Here is a 21,218-nt window from a genome sequence, read left to right as displayed (position 1 = left end):
TCTCTGATGGGCGGCACTGGCTGCCAATTACGGGCCAGCGCTCCGCCCGCCCGCCGTGCACCTTGCCGAAGCCTCAAACAGAAAAGGATTAAAACAACGGGGACGCCTTATTGGTAGGCTCCTCCGTCAGTCTTAAGCCGCGCCCGCCCACTCCCCCTCTCGCCTCTTGGACGGCCGGCCGAGGGCGGATCCGATTGGCCCGGCTCGGCTGTCCGTCCGTCCATCCATCCATCCATCCGGCCGGCCGGCCGGCCGGCCCGAGCCGGGGCCCGCCCGCCTGGGCGAGCCCGCCTCCTCCCCGGGAGCGGACCTCGCGCCGATTGGCGGCGCGGCCGGCCCGTCTTCGCCCGCGGCCCGCCTCGCCCTGTCAGGTAGCCCGGAAGATGGCGGCGGCGAGAGGCGCCGCCGCTGCGGGCCAGGCTGTCTGAGGGGAGCGGGCGGCGTGTCCCGCCCTCACCCGCCCCGCGCTTTCTGCCCGGCGGGGACCGATGCCGGGGACGGCCCAGCCGCGCGGGCTGAGGGGCGACGCGGCGGGCGCCGGGAGGCCTGGCCGCGGGCGGCGCTGAGGACGCGGCAGGAGCCCCCCGCCCCGTGGCGGCGGCGGGGCCCCGGCGGGATGCGGGGGAGGCGGCGGCGGCGGCGGCTCCTGCCCCCCGGGCTCGGGCTGGGGCTCGGGCTGGGGCTCGGCCTCTTCTTCCTGCTGCTGGGCGGCGGCGCGGCGGCTCCACTTCCGCGAGCAGGTGCAGGTGAGAGCCCGGGGAAGGTGGGTCGGTGGAAGGGCGCGCCGGCCTCGGGGTCCAGGCGGACGCGGCGGCTCTCGGCGGCGGCCCCGCTGCCCTGGGGCGGCCCCGCTGCCGGCGGGAGCTGCCGCTTCCCCTCTCTCTTTTTGGGGCGGGCTTGAGCCGCTTCTCCAGACGCGTGTGTGCCTGTGCGCGTGCCCGGGCTGTTAGTAACCGTCTCTCGAAAGGGAGCCGTGTCAGTCTGTCGGCGGGGGAAACAAGAGCCCTGTGGCGTCAGAAAGGCGAACGCAGTTATTCCGGCGTTGGGCTTCGTGGATGCTTCCGATGAAGGGGACGGTGTCTACAGAAGCTTTTTTCCAAGAATAAGTTTGCTGGCCGTCGGGGGTTCTTCAAGACCCCTTGTTATCGTTATTGGTATCATTATCGTTAGTAAAAACAAAAACAAAGGCAGCTTGCTGGCCATAAGAAAAATGTCAAAATCTGTATACTGGCAAAAAGCTTTTTTCCAGAATACGTTTGCTGGCCTTCGGGGGTTCTTCAAGACCCCTTGTTATCGTTATTGGTATCATTATCGTTAGTAAAAACAAAAACAAAGGCAGCTTGCTGGCCATAAGAAAAATGTCAAAATCTGTATACTGGCAAAAAGCTTTTTTCCAGAATACGTTTGCTGGCCTTCGGGGGTTCTTCAAGACCCCTTGTTATCGTTATTGGTATCATTATCGTTAGTAAAAACAAAAACAAAGGCAGCTTGCTGGCCATAAGAAAAATGTCAAAATCTGTATACTGGCAAAAAGCTTTTTTCCAGAATACGTTTGCTGGCCTTCGGGGGTTCTTCAAGACCCCTTGTTATCGTTATTGGTATCATTATCATTAGTAAAAACAAAAACAAAGGCAGCTTGCTGGCCATAAGAAAAATGTCAAAATCTGTACACTGGCAAAAAGCTTTTTTCCAGAATACGTTTGCTGGCCTTCGGGGGTTCTTCAAGACCCCTTGTTATCGTTATTGGTATCATTATCATTAGTAAAAACAAAAACAAAGGCAGCTTGCTGGCCATAAGAAAAATGTCAAAATCTGTATACTGGCGTACCTTTATTAAGCTAACTCAAAGATCACAGAAAATGTGCATGGTTTCGAGATCTCCAGATCTCTTCGTCAGGCAAGATGTTACAAGAAGCAAGGATAAGAGAGAGTGGGAGAGAAAGGCTGACTGAATGTCATAATCTGGATTTTGCATAGTCAGAGCCTTAAGATGGTATGGAGGAGGACAGTTTACAGTCGTTCAAACTGGGCTCTTGTCAGGTGATGTGATGATTTCAGTTCCTCTAGGACTACCGGGAACACAAAAGTAGCAGACAATTGTAAATCCTCAATTGTAGTTTTTTGTAATATCTTCCCCGATGAAGAGATCTAAAGATCTTGAAAGCTTGCACATTTTTTGTGGCCTTTGAGTTGGCCTAATAAAAGTATTACACTATATAGATTTTGGAATCATCATACTATTCTGTCTCTAAGGAGCTTCTGAGAGTGGACACAGTCCCTTCCCCCTAATTGAATCCTCACAACAGTCCTGTGAGGTAGGGTAGGCTGAGAGAGAGTGACTGGCCCAGGGTCACAGTGAGCTCTGTGGCTACGTGTGAACCTGCATCTCCCAAGCCCTAGTCCAACACTTAATCCACTAACTACCCTGGCTCTATATGTGTGTTACTATTTATTATTATTTTTCCCTTACTATTGGTGTACATGGTATAGTGTTATGTAGGTGATGTGGGAAAGTCCCTGTTCCTGCAGGGCTTACAATTTAAAATACATAATGGGGGAAATTGAAAGATAGGGAGTGAAGAATGCTGGCAAACAATTGTGCATGTGTGTGTCATGTATTTGCATATGTAGTTTGGTTAGGAGAGATGCACAGGTGTAAAGAAAAAACAACAGGGACAAAAGGAAGATTGTGTTCTCATCAATTGTGGCTGTTGTGAATGATCACTATGTTTATTTTCCATGCAAATGTGAATGTTGTGTAGAAATACCACAGACCTTGTGTGTCTCTTATTTCATGGCCATTTGACCTCCACTGTTTGTTTTTTCTTACATATACCCATGTGTGTTGGTGTATAAATATCAGCCAACTAGGAATAGTGCTTTAAGCCTCTAATGAAGTGGACTCTAGTTCATGAAAGCTGCTCAGTAAATCTGTTGGCTTTCTAAAGATTCCACAAGAACCTTTGTATGAGACATCAACTTATGTGACCTCCAGTGTTCATAATGTAGATAGATCATCATTCAATTTCCTTTTTTTTATGCATAAAGATTTTCCTTCTCTGGGGTGAAATTTCCCTGCCCCTATACCTGCTGTATACGTATCTTTAAGAACATAACACAGGAATAGCCACAGTGGGTGAGACAAGGATCCATCTAGTCCAACATCTTGCTTTCAGTAGTGCCCTGATATTTCTGGGAAGCCTTCAAGCAGGTCATGAAGACAACAGTCTTCTGCTGTTATTTGTCCTCAAGCAACTGGTACTCGGTGCCATACTACCTCTGAACTTGGGCAGGGGGTGGGGGGTTCTGTTCAGCTGTCATTGCAAATAGCTTTGGATAGACACATTCAGAGAGGTTAGATCTGATTCTCCTTTTAAAGCAGTATAAGCTGCTGGCCATCACTTCCCATCTTCACTGGGAATGAAGAAATCATTCCCAATGATGTGTTGCGAGTACTAGTCTTTTTCAAGGGAAAAATTGCTGTGCAAATAAGTGAGGCAGTTGGATCTGCTCCCCCATATTGCAGAGTTGTTTGTCCATGTTGTATATGTCTTCCTCAGACTTTGAACAGGTTGTAACTGGTTTGGCTATAGAATTGTCATTGACCAGGACTGAAACTGAATGATACTGACTTAGACATTGGAAAGTGAAGATAGGTTTTTTTGGTCCTGTACTGGTTGGAAACTGAAGATAGATTTTTGTCTCATTCATTGACCCATTAAAATCAATGGGATTTAAGTTAGTCATGACCAACCCTATGTCTTTTCCCACAGCTGTTGGACAAATTGTAATCAAGAAATAATGATTCAAGAAGAAAAGATTATTCAAATCAGGAGTGTACTGGATACCCATCCTTGAAACGTGTCTTGTTGAATCATTGGTTCTTGATTATAATTTATGACTTCATATTTTATTTTTGTTTTATTTTATTGCATTTATACCCCGCCTTTTTTCCTCTTGCAAGGAACCCAAGGTGGCTTACATTATCCTCCTCCTCTCTGTTTTATCCTCACAACAACAACCCTGTGAGGTGGGTTGGGCTGAGAGTGTGTGACTGGCCCAAAGTCACCCAGTGAGCTTCCATGGCTGAGTGGGGACTAGAACCCAGATCTCCCAGCTCCTAATCCAACACTCTTGCCACTACACCTGGATTATTATAAAATGATGTCTTTCATAATATAGGGGTGTGTTCATACAATTACATTGTCACTTGTATGTTTTAGATTCTAGTGTTCTATCCCCACACATCGTACTTCAGTACTACAGTGACCAGATGCAAAGGAGGACAAGGTGTCGCAGCAGGTAGTTTTTCTCACTCTCTATGACAATTCCCTCAGCTAGTCATAGAGGAGCTAGAGAAATCCCCTCCTACACCACTATTAATAGTAGAGAAGGCTTGTCCTCCTTTATATCTGGCCCACCAGAGTCAGTCATGGAAATTAATTAGAATCTCTACTTGATTCAAAATGACAGGGGAAGTCCACTCTGTGACTAGGTGGTCAAAGGGCATTTTCACATGACGAAGAAAAGCACCTTTGCACCTTTCTTGTACAGAGAGTGTGTGTGTATCTGCCTACTGTAATGTGGAATAGAAATTTGAAGAGCTGTGTCAAAACCAAATGTACATTCCAGCTGGTGTGTATGAGTTTACACCAGGGGTGGGGCAGAAGGTAGATCTTGATCTCCTGGTAGATCTCTGGATGATTTTCAGTAGATCAAGGATTTTGGACTGCTAGTTGTTTAACAATGGCAGCAACAAAAAGACTGTCCTCTCTGCCCTAAACTGTAGTGCTGAAATGAAGAAAGGTTGGAGTAACCAGGAGTGGATTACTCCTAGCTGTGGAAGAACTATGAGCTTAATTCAGTTTTGGACTTTTGGTACTCTTATCACAGTCTTCCCAAACTTTGTGCCCTCAAGACGTGTTGGACTATAGCTTCCATTATCCCCAGCCAGCATGGCCAGTGGTTGGGGAAGGCTGTTCTAGCAGAACAAATTCCTGGCCCCAGAATTCTTTAATCCTATGTGTATGTCTTTTGCACCAAACTTAGGTTCATGGATCATGGGGTTCTAGTAAAAAAAGAAAAAGGTAGATCCCACAAGCCTGAAGTGTGCCCACCCCTGGCTTATGCTACAGGCACAGGAAATATTTATTTATTTATTTATTTGTGGTATTTGTATACCACTGAATATAGTAAAATTCCTCAGCAGTTCACAATATTAAAATATAGTTAGGTACAATATTAAAAATGCAACATTAAAACACAACTTTGAAAGCACAGCTTTAAAACAACTACAGTAAAAACAATTAAGGAGCAGCAGAATGGGACGGCATGATTAGTACTTACAGCCCAGAGAAAACGTGGTTGAAAAGGTGTGTTTTTAGGAGGTACTTAAAAGATACCACATTTTCTGCCTTCCAAGCTACATAAGGGAGGGTTTTCGAAAGGGTAGGTGCCGCTACAGAGAGGTTCTACCATCGGGGTTCTTCATGGTGACATGCCGTCACTATGAAGGTAAATGGTAAGAAAGGGAGCATAGGTCCAAACAGCAGTAGATCCTTCATCATTGATATTTCTTTCCTAAGTATTACTTTTCCATCATCAAGACTGTTTGACATCATACAGGAATTTTCACTTTTTGCCCAGAATTGCTCTGCTGTGTAAGATTCATCATTATGTGTGCAGTGGGGTTTGTCTTCAGTTGAGCACTTATTCATGTTGTGCTAAAAGCAAAGCTATCCCTACTGTATTTTTAAGAGGCATTGAGGGTTTGGGTGGCTTCTCTCTAGATTTGAGAGAGAGAGAGAGAGAGAGAGAGAGAGAGAGAGAAGTTCATTGACCCACCATGCTTGAGATCCATGCAGTATTCTTCCTTTACTGTGACCTTCACCTTGGGATTTGCACTAATGTATTGCAAAGTCTGCTCCTGCTTATTGTTAATAAAATCTATTTCCTGCTGTGCCAGTTTTGTTGCATACTTTCCCTGCCACTTCCACTTGGTTGCATCCTTTAATCAAGGGTGGGGAATATGTGGCCCTCCAGATAGTGTTGGACTGCAACTCTTATTGCCCCTCACCATTGGCTAGGGCTGATGGGGGTTGCAGTCCAACAATTTCTGGAGGGTCACATGTTCCCCACCATTGCACGCTATCCTGTATGTATTTCTGCTATGTCCATCTATCTCATTTTACAGTATAGGCTTAATGGCTCAGAACTGACTCTTGGTATTTCCTTTTAAAGATTTCTGCTGATTTTAAAATTATTTCAGTTCTATTTGTCCCATTTCAACAACAGGGTTTAAAATGGAATACATGAGCTCCAGCAGAATACTCAATTAATATATTACGTTAAGAACTAATTAGAATGGCCCAAACCTGCGTAGCCCTGGCTATAAAAAGCCAGTCCAAACAGGGAAATCTGATAGTGTTTCTACATGGGCTTGGACTTTGAATCTGCAGGGAAAGGAACTTTCTTAGGCAACCGTTGACAGTGTCTCTGTCTGCCCTTGCTGTTCAGATGTGGTGCACAGACGTTGATATAATTAGGAGAGTATCTTTGATTCATCTTAAAGATGATGGGGCATAAGGTGTATGTAGGGTTCAAACAGTTTTGTGAATGTCATTAAGGAGCAAGCACTATTGGTAGCATTATGGCCCAGTTTGATGTAATGGGAAGCCATGCTTTCCTGCTACGTGAATGAGCCTGTTCAAGCCTTGGAGCCACACGCTTCTCTTATCCCCTCGTCTTTCATACACCAGAGGAGGAGATCAAAAGCATCTGCTTTTAAATTAGCCACAATTCCCTGTGATGCCAGAACCCAGGGAACTGTGGCTTATTTTACACAGGGCTAGTGAGAACAAGCCAGGATCAATCCATGGTATCAGATCCTGGTTTGTTCTCAAACCATAGTGTACACCAACCACATTTTTCTGGATTTGGACCTCACTGGGAATTGTGGTTGGTTTAGAAGCGTAAGCTTTCAATCTCCTGTTGCATATGAAAGAGGAGAAGGGAGGGGGGAATCTGTGAATGTGAAGCTGGATTGTTCTTATGACTGAACTGGGGCTATGTTATTGGTAGGGATAACTATTACAGAGCAAGGCTGTAGTTAAGGCATTAATTCCTCCCATCCCCTTCCCAACAGAACAGTTATTTAATCATATGTAATACCAGATGTATTCAGTACCAGATGTCTCTTGGTGTTCATTGGGTACCAGCCTCATTGCTGCCCCTCATTTAACTTTTTCATTTGCCAGAAACCTGCATATAGAAAGTACAATTATTTTGAAAATCACCTACATTCTGTCACCTGTACAGCACCTTTTGGTGTACAAAGGCTTAAAAAATGTCCCCACTCACCCTTGCAGCAACCCTGAGGGAGTTGGAATGAGAGAGAGTGACTTGCCTCAAGCCACACAGTGAGCGGCATAGGTGAGCCAGGCTGCTTCTCTTGCCTCCAAGCCAACAGTAATTTTCTTTTCTATTGCTCTAAGTTAAGAGTGTACCATATATTGCTGCAGAGGAGTTTCTTAATCCCTGCTTGCACTAAGAAGAGTGACTGTTGGGCCACTGTGTTCACAGCATCTCCGTTGTTCATCCCTTGGCAACCATTGCAGTGTTTGGAGGAAGATGTGCATCATTAAACCTTGCTGGCAGCATGCACTAGAGAGCCATGATTAGCTGTGAGAAACCAGCATGTTTGCATGCACACACATCTCTTAAGATGTTCTGTTTACAAAATGTAGGCACATAAAACATACCACTTCTGAAAACTGAAGAAGCCTGAAGTCCTGTTCTTTAGCTTATGAAGAACATCGGGAGGTTGTGGGAGTGTGTTGGTAGGATATGCCCTATTTTTTTTGCTGTTAAAATTGAGTGCCCCTCATTGGTTTATTTAGGGCTGCAGGAGTGCACAGGAAGGCACTTATTGGAAATATCCCAGGAGACTCCAAAGCCAGAGAGTATTCCTGAAATAAGACTACTGGCAGCTTGAGATAGGGTGTTATGAAGGTCAGGTTTTAGTAGTTGTACAGTTTTATCTTATTTATGTGGTTGGCTTTAAATCTTTAATCTGTTAGGTGCATTTGCACATAACAATTAGACAGAAATCCTCAATAAACCACCATGTGAATGAGTTGTATGCTCGTGTATGTAGGCCATTTTCTTTTCCTTTTGTGCAAGTAGGTAAACCAACCAGGAAGGGAAAATCTTCATGTGACGCCCGAACCCAAGATTATGAGTATGTGCACCCAAACAAACCAGGATTTGCAGTCAAACAGCAAACTCTGGTTTAAAGCTGGTTTATGATCCTTGTTTGGGCACACCTAACATAATACCAGGTTTCGATCTCCCAAGAAGCTCTCCACTTTCGGTTTTTTCCCTGCTTGCACAAAGGGAGGAGTGAAGGGGAAGCAAATGGGCTATGTGCGCCATTGCACGCTCATTCACATTGTGGTTTATTAGGCCAGGAATCCTGGCCTATTGGTTCCAATCCTTCAGGATAAGGCAAACTACAGTTCAGATTAACTCCTAAAGAGGTGTGCTGTCTGACTTGACAAGAATTGCTTTTCTGTCCTCTTCCAAAGGTGCTGTTGGTTGAGGAGAACAGTTGCTTTGACAGAGGCCAGCAGCTCCCCAAATCCTCCTTGTGATAATGCCCGCGGGCTCTTAAGCTGGTCTAGTGTTCATTGTAGTTGAGGCAGGACATATTCTACCATGAAAATTGGGAGTAAGTGATACAAACCATGCCATTTTGCACAAATCTGCTTAAATCGCATGATTTAATATTTGGATTTTGTCTAGAAATTAGAGCATTTCTGGGGGGGGGGAATCAGGTTAGCGAAGAATGAGAGGGAAATATGATAGCTCCTGTCTTGCTGTTCCTGTCTTATCTGAGAAGTGCATAGGCACTAAGGACAGGATAGAATTTTCTATATATCTAAATTAATCTTATAGGAACAATGGCAGTTGCAGGACATTCCTTTTGTCTGGTCTTTTATTTTATTACATTTTTATACTGCCCAATATCCAGAGCTCTCTGGAAGTTACATTTGTGCAGACTACAACACTGGAACTGTCCCTATGATGTTGTAGCTTTGACCTGCCCCTAGCAAATAGCAGATTTGTGCTTTTATGTTTTGTAACCTTTATTGCTTCAGCAAAGGAGATCGTTACCTTGTCGTGGTGCTGGAGCTTGAGCACCTCAATGACGTCATGAGCTAAACCATGAAGGGACACCCAAGACGGGAAGGTCATGGCAGAGAGGTCAGACTAAATACGATCCCTGGTGAAGGAAACGGCAACCCACCCCAGTATTCTTGCCATGAAAACTAAATGGATCAGTACAACCAGAGATATGTCGGTATACCATCGGAAGATGGGACTCCCAGGTCGGAAGATGGTCAAAATGCTACTGGGGAGGAACAGAGGATAAGTTCAACTAGCCCCAGCTGTGATGACGCAGCTAGCTCAAAGCCGAAAGGACGGCTAGCAGCCGATGGTGCTGGTGGTGAATGACAAATCCGATGTTCTAAAGATCAACACACCATAGGAACCTGGAATGTAAGATCTATGAGCCAGGGCAAATTGGATGTGGTTATTGGGGAGATGCCAAGATTAAATATAGACATTTTGGGTGTCAGTGAACTGAAATGGACTGGAATGGGCCATTTCACATCAAATGACCACCAGATCTACTACTGTGGACAAGAGGACCACAGAAGAAATGGAGTAGCCTTCATAATTAATAATAAAGTGGCTAAAGCAGTGCTTGCATACAATCCAAAAAATGACAGAATGATCTCAATTCGAATTCAGGGTAAGCCATTTAACATCACAGTGATCCAAATATACGCCCCAACCACAGATGCTGAAAAAAGCAGAAGTAGATCAGTTCTATGAGGATCTGCAGCACCTACTGGATAGTACGCCAAAAAAAGATGTTATTTTCATTACAGGAGACTGGAATGCTAAGGTGGGTAGTCAAACGACACCTGGAATTACAGGCAAGCATGGTCTGGGAGAACAAAATGAAGCAGGACATAGGCTGATAGAATTTTGCCAAGACAACTCACTGTGCATAACAAACACTGTCTTCCAACATCCTAAGAGATGACTTTATACATGGACTTCACCAGACAGTCGACACCGAAATCAGATTGACTACATCCTTTGTAGCCAAAGGTGGCGGACATCTATGCAGTTGGTAAAAACAAGACCTGGAGCTGATTGTAGTTCAGATCACGAACTTCTTATTGCACAATTTAGAATCAGACTAAAGAGAATAGGGAAGACCCACAGATCAGTTAGATATGAGCTCACTAATATTCCTCATGAATATGCAGTGGAGGTGAAGAATAGATTTAAGGGACTAGATTTGGTAGATAGGGTCCCGGAAGAACTATGGACAGAAGTTCGCAACATTGTTCAGGAGGCGGCAACAAAAAACGTCCCAAAGAAAAAGAAAACCAAGAAGGCAAGATGGCTGTCTGCTGAGACACTGGAAGCAGCCCAAGAAAGAAGGAAAGCAAAAGGCAACAGTGATAGGGGGAGATATGCCCAATTAAATGCAAAATTCCAGAGGTTAGCCAGAAGAGATAAGGAATTATTTATAAACAAGCAATGCACGGAAGTGGAAGAAGATAATAGAATAGGAAGGACAAGAGACCTCTTCCAGAAAATTAGAAACATCGGAGGTAAATTCCAGGCAAAAATGGGTATGATCAAAAACAAAGATGGCAAGGACTTAACAGAAGCAGAAGAGATCAAGAAAAGGTGGCAAGAATATACGGAAGATCTGTATAGGAAGGATAACAACATCGGGGATAGATTTGACGGTGTGGTCAGTGAGCTAGAGCCAGACATCCTGAAGAGTGAGGTTGAATGGGCCTTAAGAAGCATTGCTAATAACAAGGCAGCAGGAGATGATGGTATCCCAGCTGAACTGTTTAAAATCTTGCAAGATGATGCTGTCAAGGTGATGCATGCCATATGCCAGCAAATTTGGAAAACACAAGAATGGCCAACAGATTGGAAAAAATCCACTTATATCCCCATACCAAAAAAGGGAAGCACCAAAGAACGTTCAAACTATCGAACAGTGGCACTTATTTCACATGCCACTAAGGTAATGCTCAAGATCTTGCAAGGTAGACTCCAGCAATTCATGGAACGAGAATTGCCAGATGTACGAACTGGGTTTCGAAAAGGCAGAGGAACTAGAGACCAAATTTCCAATATCCACTGGATAATGGAGAAAGCCAGGGAGTTTCAGAAAAACATCTCTTTCTGTTTTATTGACTATTCTAAAGCCTTTGACTGTGTGGATCATAACAAATTGTGGCAAGTTCTTGGTGGGATGGGGATACCAACTCATCATGTCTGCCTCCTGAGGAATCTGTATAACGACCAAGTAGCAACGCTAAGAACAGACCACAGATCAACGGACTGGTTTAAGATTGGGAAAGGAGTACGGCAGGGTTGTATACTCTCACCCTACCTATTCAACCTGTAGACAGAACACATCATGCGACGTGCTGGGCTTGATGAAGCCAAGGCTGGAGTTAAAATTGCTGGAAGAAACATTAACAATCTCTGATATGTGGATGATACCACTAATGGCTGAAAGCGAGGAGGAGCTGAGGAACCTCATGATGAAGGTGAAAGAAGAAAGTGCAAAAGCTGGGTTGCAGTTAAACCTCAAAAAACCCAAGATTATGGCAACCAGCTTGATTGATAACTGGCAAATAGAGGGAGAAAACGTGGAGGCAGTGACAGATTTTGTCTTTCTAGGCGCAAAGATTACTGCAGACGCTGACTGCAGCCAGGAAATCAGAAGACGTTTACTTCTTGGGAGGAGAGCAATGACAAATCTTGATAAAACAGTGAAGAGCAGAGACATCACACTGACAACAAAGGTCCGCATAGTTCAAGCAATGGTATTCCCCGTAGTAACCTATGGCTGCGAGAGCTGGACCATAAGGAAGGCTGAGCGAAGGAAGATAGATGCTTTTGATCTGTGGTGCTGGAGGAAAATTCTGAGAGTGCCTTGGACTGCAAGAAGATCAAACCAGTCCATACTCCAGGAAATCAAGCCAGACTGCTCACTTGAGGGAAGGATATTAAAGGCAAAACTGAAGTACTTTGGCCACATCATGAGAAGACAGGACACCCTGGAGAAGATGCTGATGCTAGGGAAAGTGGAAGGCAAAAGGAAGAGGGCCCGACCAAGGGCAAGATGGATGGATGATATTCTGGAGGTGATGGACTCGAGCTTGGGGGAGCTGGGGGTGGCGATGGCCGACTGGAAGCTCTGGCATGGGCTGGTCCATGAAGTCACGAAGAGTCGTGACTGAACGAATAAACAACAACAAGCTGCTACAGATGGACTTCTTATCCTTCCATATCTTCTTCATTCTGTTCTTGACTGTGCTGTTGCTGAAAGCTGTTTAAAGATTCAGTGCCATGAAAAAGAATTGACCTGATTCTTCTGATGCTCAGGCCTGTTTACAGGAATCTGGAAAACAGAAGTGAAATTGAGCTTCAGCTTTTCTGTGGTTTTTGTAGCTGCTGTTGTGGTTGCTTGTGGTAAAAGATTACAGAATGCTTTTGAGAAATGCTTAGCTCTCCCTAAACGTATTACACTGTTTATATTCGCTGTGCAATATCGTAATCGTGAAATCGCTTGGCTGCCTCCAGACATGACGCTTTTTAAGTGAAAGTCCTTGCATCTGTTATCTTGAATTTGCCATGTCATAGAGTTTATGACATCTAGCCCGCAAGTGTAACCCTTTAAATTAGGGGTGGGCAACTTGTGGCCCTCCAGATGTTTTGGCCTACAACTCCCCATGACATGTTTTGTATGCATAAACATCTGGAGGGCCACATTTTGCCCAACCCTTCTTTAAATTCTTTCATAGTCAATCAGAAGCTGAAATGAGTTAGAGTTTTGTGGTTTTAAGCTTTCATATTTTATATTTTATGCTGTGCTTTGTGGCTTTAATTTTTGTGAACCACCCAGAGAGCTTCGGCTGTTGGGCGGTATAGAAATGAAATGAATAAAATAAAGAAGAGAATAAATGAAACCTGCAACAAGATGTTCCAGCATGGAGCGCTCTGCAGCCATGCCTCCTTTCAGGGTACTCTATTTGCTCCTCTAAAGTTGTCTTACCTCCTCGCTACCCACTGAGTGTGCTAGCACTGTTTTGTGTGTCACCCTGAGGTTTTTTGTAAGGGTTTTTGTACTCCTGCAAACCTTGGAATTTTCCCAAGTCTCTTGATACCTCCCTGCTGTGCATGCATAGTGCCATTTTGGCTACATAAGGACCGGCATACGGAGAATTGGGATTGCTATTAATATATATGATGATGATGATTCAGGAGCTCTTGAGCCCAGTTCGGACATTACCTCAAGGCATGGTTAAGCGTTAACTACAGTTTGCCACAGTATATGAATTGGTAAGCCAGAATTTTAAACCATGGCTCTAAGTGGAGTTACAAATCCTGGCTTGCATTGATGATTGCTTGGGGTGATGTCTGAATGGACAAGCCATAGGTATGGCCTTTGTTCTGCAGCTAGAGGCTGTTTGTACATGAAGATGGGAGTGAATTCATGAATCCCTGGTGTTGCTGAGACAATGGAAACTGAAAGCAGACAAGCAGCTTTGAATTATAACTTGCCTGTTATATGTTTAGAAGCTCAAGCCATAATTTGGATTCTGAACTATGGTTAGCATTGAGGCAAAGATTTCAGCTTTAGAATAACTTCCAGTGTAAACAGAATTAGTCTGTGCATTGAATTAACTTCACAGTGGGTGTTGAAGGTGACTGGCAAGAGTGTGTGTGAGAGAGCTGGGGGCTCATAGCTTACTAACCCAGTAAAAGGGTTTCCTCAGGCCGCAAACCTAAACACACTTACTAGGGAGTAAGCCTCACTGAACACAGTGGGATTTATCTCTGAGTAAACCTGCCCAGGATTGCTCAGTTGGGATGGTAACTTTAAACAGGCAACCTCTGTATCCTTGGACTGTGCCAAACTCTCCTACATTGCTGAATACAGAGCTCTGTTGTACATGTCACCCCCTCATTTCTGTGCTTGTAGAACAATTTCCTACTGAATTGGGCATTGGTGGGGTATAACTCTGATTATAATCCAGTTTTGCAAGTAAATCCACAAGTGTTACTAGCCCAGATGCTGTTTTTAATCCTATCTACCAACACGTATGACTACGTTAGTCAGTTTGTGTCATGTTGATAGTGAGAGAAAAAATACACACTCTTTTTCCAGTTTAACAGTGATCTTCCTGTGTCCTCCTCAGTTTTTTTCCCCCCCTGGAAAGAGGCTATTGACTAGCTTCTTGTATTAAAATACAGACTCTAGAATTTAACTAAAAATGTTATACTCTTGTTTCTCCTCATTAAGTAGAAATTACCTTGAAGTCTTTCTGTTGCTGACTTAAGAAAATGTCATACTTGTCTCATTTTGAAACTGTTTTAAATTGCCTTTAGTCCTTTTTCTATTTTTAACGGTAACTATTTAAAGTGTTTGAGTCATTACTAAGGATAGGGAAGAAAGATATCACAGGTTTTCAGCAGAAAGATATATAAATTTAACACCTGGTGAAGAATGTGATCAGTCCAGAGAGGGGATGTGAGATGCCCATGATACTGTGTTTTACTGTGTTTTCCAGCAATAGTACTTAGTATTTTACCAGTTACATATGTAATATCAAACATTGTAGGTATCCATCTTGGTCCATTAGAAAAACTCCGAAAGTCACAGTAAAGTAACACTTTTTATCAAGATCAACTAAAATGTCATGAGCATCCAGGGTTCTTCGGGCTGGATGTAAAGCAAAACAAAACAGAAAAGGTGGTCAGGGGTGAGGGGTGGGTGGAGAGGAAGAAGCTGGACATGATAGGCAAAGCCAAAGGTCTGCAGTTTGTAACAGTCTTAAGATGGAGTTTAAGAGGTGTTATGCAGATTTAGGTTAGATTTTACTGGAGGCAAAATATATTTATTTTTATTTGTTACATTTATATCCTGCCTTTCTTCCTCCTTAAGGAACCTAAGGTGGTGTACATTAACCTTCTCCTCTCCATTTTATCCTCACAACAACATCCCTGTGAGGTAAGTTGGGCTGAGAGTCAGTGACTGGCCCAAAGTCACCCAATGAGCTTCCATGGCCAAGTGGGGACTAGAACCTAGATGTCCCAGTTCCCAGTCCAACACTCTAGCCACTACACCCCAAGGGCTACTGGGAGAAAACTGTTTTCCCCCTCCCCCTTTTATGAAATACAAAAGCCAGCAGTTACTGGGGTCTCCAGCTCTATATAGAACACGCAGAGGTTTATTATTAAATAGTCTCATTTTCTAAAGTACATTTACATTGCCCACTGATTTTTAAACTGGTTTAATTTTCATGGCATTCAGTGAGACTATGGTGTTAGGATTTTGTACTATAGTTTTGAAAAATTCTGTTGTATGCTGGGCCTCCTCACAAAATCACACAGGGATTTGTGATGAATAAAACCTACTTATTTCATACTATAGACATGCATTAAAATGGATCCTGTTACTTTACGCTAGAGGTGGAAGTGTTGTGTGGAAAAGCTGGTGTGGATCTGGTGTAGTAAAGTAAGAAGACAGATCAGGGGAAAAACAGTTTATGGGACCTTACTAGAAATTATGCTAGCATAACCTATAAAGTTTCTGCGGTGTGTCTTTTATTTTATTTTTTTAATAGAGTTGCAGAAGATCTGGTAAGTTTAAAACTGGAGAGAAACATTCAACAAGTCTGAGAAACACTGTGTATGTGCTTCTCTGTTAATTACTTTCATATTGGAAGCCCTGAGTGGCTGGTTTAATATTGCAGGCAGGGTTTATCAAGGCAACCCCTGTGCAGGGCAAAGTGATAGGCACGTGCATCTAATATATAGTTTAGCCTTCCCCAACCTGGTGCCCTCCAGGTGTTTTGGACTACATCGCCTAACATTCCTGACCATTGGCCATGCTGGCAGAGGCAGATGGGATTTGAAGTCCAAAACAACTGGAGGGCATCAGGTTGGGAAGGACTAATATAGTATTTCCTGAGTGGAGAGAGCATAAGACTGGGGATTAACTGCTGTTGTGCTTTTGTTTATTAAGGGAGAGGCCAGGTGACTTGGCAGCTTTTCTCTTTGCACTGAGTGAGATTTAATTATGGCACATCCTTCTCTTCCCTGTATTTCTGGTTAATTTCTGGCTTTGCTTGTCTAGTAGTGTACGAATACTTGTTGTTGAAGTTGTTCAGTCGTTCAGTCATGTCCGACTCTTCGTGACCCCATGGACCATAGCACGCCAGGCCTTCCTGTCCTGCGCTCTCTCCCGGAGTGTGCTCAAGTTCATATTCATTGCATCGGTGATGCTATCTAGCCATCTCATCCTCTGCCGTCCCCTTCTCCTTTTGCCTTCAGTCTTTCCCAGCATCAGGGTCTTTTCCAGAGAGTTTTCTCTTCGCATTAGGTGGCCAAAATATTGGAGCTTCAGCTTCAGTATCTGTCCTTCCAATGAACACTCAGGGTTGATTTCCTTTAGGATTGACTGATTTGACCTCCTTGCAGTCCAGGGGACTCGTAAGAGTCTTCTCCAGCACCACAGTTCGAAAGTATCAATTCTTCGGCGCTCAGCCTTCCTTATAGTCCAGCTCTCACAGCCATACATTACTCCTGGGAAAACCATAGCTTTGATTAGACGGACCTTTGTCGGCAAGGTGATGTCTCTGCTTCTTACTATGCTGTCTAGGTTTGCCATAGCTTTCCTCCCAAGGAGCAAGCGTCTTTTAATTTCATGGCTACAGTCACCGTCTGTGGGGATCTTGGAGTCCAGGGAAGTAAAATCTGTCACTGCTTCCATTTCTTCCCCTTCTATATGCCAGGAAGTGATGGGGCCAGATGCCATGATCTTAGTTTTTTTAATGTTGAGTTTCAAACCAGCTTTGGCACTCTCCACTTTCACCCTCAACAAGAAGCTCTTGAGATGCTCTTCGCTTTCTGGCATTAGGGTGGTATCGTCTGCATATCTGAGGTTGTTGATAATTCTCCCAGCAATCTTAATTCCGACCTGTGATTCATCCAACCCGGCATTTCTCATGATGTACTCTGCATATAAGTTAAATAAGCAGGGTGACAATATGCAGCCTTGTCGTACTCCTTTCCCAATTTTGAACCACTCGGTTGCTCCATGTCTGGTTCTTACTGTTGCTTCTTGACCCTCGTACAGGTTTCTCAGGAGACAGGTAAGGTGGTCTGGTACTCCCATCACTTTAAGAATTTTCCACAGTTTGTTGTGATCCACACAATCAAAGGCTTTAGCGTAGTCAATGAAGCAGAAATAGACGTTTTTCTGGAATTCTCTTGCTTTCTCCATGATGCAGCGAATGTTGGCGATTTGATCTCTAGTTCCTCTGCCTCTTCGAAACCCAGCTTGTACTTCCGGTAGTTCTCGGTTCGCATACTGCTGAAGCCTAGCTTGTAGGATTTTGAGCATCACCTTGCTGGCATGTGAAATGAGCGCAATTGTGCGGTAGTTTGAACACTCTTTGGCATTGCCCTTCTTTGGAATTGGAATGTAAACTGACCTTTTCTTGTCTTGCGGCCATTGTTGAGTGTTCCAAATTTGTTTGCATATTGAATGCAGCACTTTAACAGCATCATCTTTTAGGATTTTAAATTGCTCAGCTGGAATACTGTCATCTCCGCTAGCTTTGTTGTTACTAATGCTTCCTAAGGCCCACTTGACTTCACTCTGTAGGATGTCTGGCTCGAGTTCAGTGATCGCACTATCATGGCTATCAGGGACATTAAGATCTTTCCTGTATAGTTCTGGCGTCATATCTTTTAGCCTTGTGATACGTTCCATGGTGTTTTCTTGGCAAGAATACTGGAGTGGGTTGCCATTTCCTTCTCCAGTGGACCACATTTTGTCAGAACTCTCTGCCATGACCTGTCCGTCTTGGGTGGCCCTGCACGGCATAGCTTATGGCTTCACTGAGTTACGCAAGCCCCTTTGCCACAACAAGGCAGTGATCCATGAAGGGGGTACGAATACTTATGGATCTCAAATAACAAATAATTTGCATTACCCGATGTCTGTGCATTATGGACACACATTATGCCTATATAGAGAGCTCATTCTTTCTTTGAAGGTGGTGGCTGCCTAGTTCATTCCCTTATTCCCAGAGAGGTAGCACTAGCGTAATGTGACTTGTACTTGATGTTAAAGATTCGTGTATGCTGACTTCTACAAAAAACTAGTTACTTATCACTGGTGTTCACATGAAGAAGCACAGTTATTAGAGTAGCTTTAACAACTTCTGTGCATATACGAACACTTCCGTAGCCCAGGTGAACACAACTTGGGTGCTTTGGTAAGTAGGAGTGGCCATACTCAGCATGTCTGATTATGTCTGTATTGTACCAGTGATGGTAAATAGTAATGCAACTGGTGAAATTAAAGAGGAAAATATAAAATGTATCTCCACACGTGTTTTGTCTATTTAAAAACATTTCACTCCACCTTTCAATAAAATATTTATATAGGAGCTTGCAATGTTTAAAGCAACAATAGAAATAGATAACAATTAAAAACAGTGTTTCTAGCGGCAGCATTTTCTCCTTGAGAGCCAGCTAAAAGTCAGCTAAAAGCCATTCTAAAACCGCTAAAAGCTCAGGAAAACAAGATTGTGTTAATCTGGTGCCTAAATAATGCCAGAGGAACTGATAAAGGGAGGGAATACCCAGCCAAGGCACCACCACTAGAAAGGCCCTGTCCCAAGTAGCTATCCACTTCCTCTCAGAAGGTGGGAGCAGTGAGTTGGAGTGCTGTTCTTAGCAACTGAGCATATAAACATATGAGAGTGGGCAGTCCTTCAGATGCCCTAGTCCCTGGCTACTTAGGGCTGTAAAGGTTAAATCCATCACTGTATACAAGCAATGAAGAGCAATACCATTGATCCCTTAGCAAAACAATTAACAATTCTTAAGGCATAGAAGTCCTTAAGGTGACTCGTTAGCAGATGGGTTTTATAGCCTTGCTTCAGGGCAACCCTAATGTAATCCACAATACTTGAGAGTATTCATTTATTATACTATTTACTGTATTTTTATCCAGCTTATTGTCTCACAAAGCAGCTCACATTAATAAAAAGCACTTGACTGTGGTTGAAAAAGTAACTGACATTACTGAGCAATCTGACTGTGTTCCCTAGCCTATTTTGTCAGGTTGAACAGCTTCCTTTTGGGTTTTCGAAGGGTGAAGTAATTCAAAGACTGTCGGAACTAAGAAGACAGCATGCATTCAACTATTTGCGGTAGATTATAGTATTATTATATTATATTATATTATGCAAATATTATAGTATTTGCAGTAGATTATAGTATTTTAATTCAGGTGACCATCATATCTACTACTGTGGGCAAGAATCCCTTAGAAGAAATGGAGTAGCACTCATAGTCAACAAAAGGGTGGGAAAAGCAGTACTGGGGTACAATCTTAAAAATGATAGAATGATCTCAGTACGAATCCAAGGCAAACCATTCAACATCACAGTAATTCAAGTCTATGCCCCAACCACTGAGGCCGAAGAAGCTGAGGTTGATCGGTTCTGTGAAGACCTACAACACCTTCTAGAACTAACACCAAAAAAAGATGTCCTCTTCATCATAGGGGATTGGAATGCTAAAGCAGGAAGTCAAGAAATCACCGGGATAACAGGCAAGCATGGCCTTGGTGTACAAAATGAAGCAGGACAAAGGCTAATAGAGTTTTGCCAAGAGAACACGCTGATCACAGCAAACACTCTTTTCCAACAGCACAAGAGACGACTCTACACATGTACATCACCAGATGGTCAATATCGAAATCAGATTGATTATGTCCTTTGCAGCCAAAGATGGAGAAGCTCTATACAGTCAGTAAAAACAAGACCTGGAGCTGACTGTGGCTCAGATCATGAGCTTCTTGTTGCAAAATTTCGGCTTAAATTGAAGAACGTAGGGAAAACCACTAAACCGTTCAGATATGACCTAAATCATATCCCTTATGAATATACAGTGGAGGTGAGGAATAGATTTCAGGGATTAGACCTGATAGACAGAGTGCCTGAGGAACTATGGACGGAGGTCCGTAACATTGTTCAGGAGGCAGCAAGGAAATCCATCCGAAAGAAAAAGAAATGCAAGAAAGCAAAGTGGCTGTCTGATGAGGCTTTAAAAGTAGCTGAGGAAAGAAGGGAAGCGAAAAGCAAGGGAGAAAGGGGAAGATATATCCAACTGAATGCAGAGTTCCAGAGAATAGCAAGGAGAGACAAGAAGGCCTTTTTTTAAATGAACAATGCAAAGAAATCGAGGAAAACAATAGAATGGGAAAAACTAGAGATCTCTTCAAGAAAATCGGAGATCACAAGGGAACGTTTTGTGCAAAGACGGGCATGATAAAGGACAAAGAAGGCAGGGACCTAACAGAAACAGATGAGATTAAGAAGAGGTGGAAAGAATACACAGAACTATACAGGAAAGGTCTGAATGTCCCTGATAGCCAGGAGAGTGCGGTCACTGAACTTGAGCCGGACATCCTCGGGAGTGAAGTCAGGTGGGCCTTAGGAAGCATTACTAACAACAAAGCTAGCGGAGATGACAGTATTCCAGCTGAGCTATTTAAAATCCTAAAAGATGATGCTGTTAAAGTGCTTCACTCAATATGCCAAGAAATTTGGAACACTCAACAGTGGCCACAAGACTGGAAAAGGTCAGTTTACATTCCAATTCCAAAGAAGGGCAACGCCAAAGAGTGTTCAAACTACCGCACAATTGCGCTCATTTCACATGCCAGCAAGGTGATGCTCAAAATCCTACAAGCTAGGCTTCAGCAGTATGCGAACCGAGAACTACCGGAAGTACAAGCTGGGTTTCAAAGAGGCAGAGGAACTAGAGATCAAATCGCCAACATTCGCTGGATCATGGAGAAAGCAAGAGAATTCCAGAAAAACGTCTATTTCTGCTTCATTGACTACGCTAAAGCCTTTGATCGTGCGGATCACAACAAACTGTGACAAATTCTGAAAGACATGGGGGTACCAGACCACCTTACCTGTCTCCTGAGAAACCTGTACGAGGGTCAAGAAGCAACAGTAAGAACCAGACATGGAACAACTGAGTGGTTCCAAGTTGGGAAAGGAATACGA

The 21,218-nt window shown here is 43.7% G+C and overlaps 1 protein-coding gene across 1 annotated transcript in view; it reads left to right on the top strand.

Moving 5' to 3' along the window:
• The first annotated feature begins 171 nt into the window (after nucleotides 1-171).
• The window catches only part of LMTK2 (lemur tyrosine kinase 2), a 70,366-nt gene continuing 49,319 nt past the window's right edge, over nucleotides 172-21,218 (top strand). The window contains exon 1 of the mRNA XM_084818436.1: nucleotides 172-746. Within this exon, the coding sequence (XP_084674562.1) occupies nucleotides 617-746 (130 nt within the window). The 5' untranslated portion in view covers nucleotides 172-616. The remainder of the gene's footprint in view (nucleotides 747-21,218) is intronic.

The sequence above is a fragment of the Heloderma suspectum genome, chromosome 12 (assembly GCF_057233095.1).
Source record: "Heloderma suspectum isolate Gila_16-S chromosome 12, 16-S_ref, whole genome shotgun sequence".
Classification (NCBI taxonomy): Eukaryota; Metazoa; Chordata; class Lepidosauria; order Squamata; family Helodermatidae; genus Heloderma; species Heloderma suspectum.
Note: the sequence above shows the minus strand (reverse complement) of the source record. Positions and strands in the feature narration are given on the sequence as shown.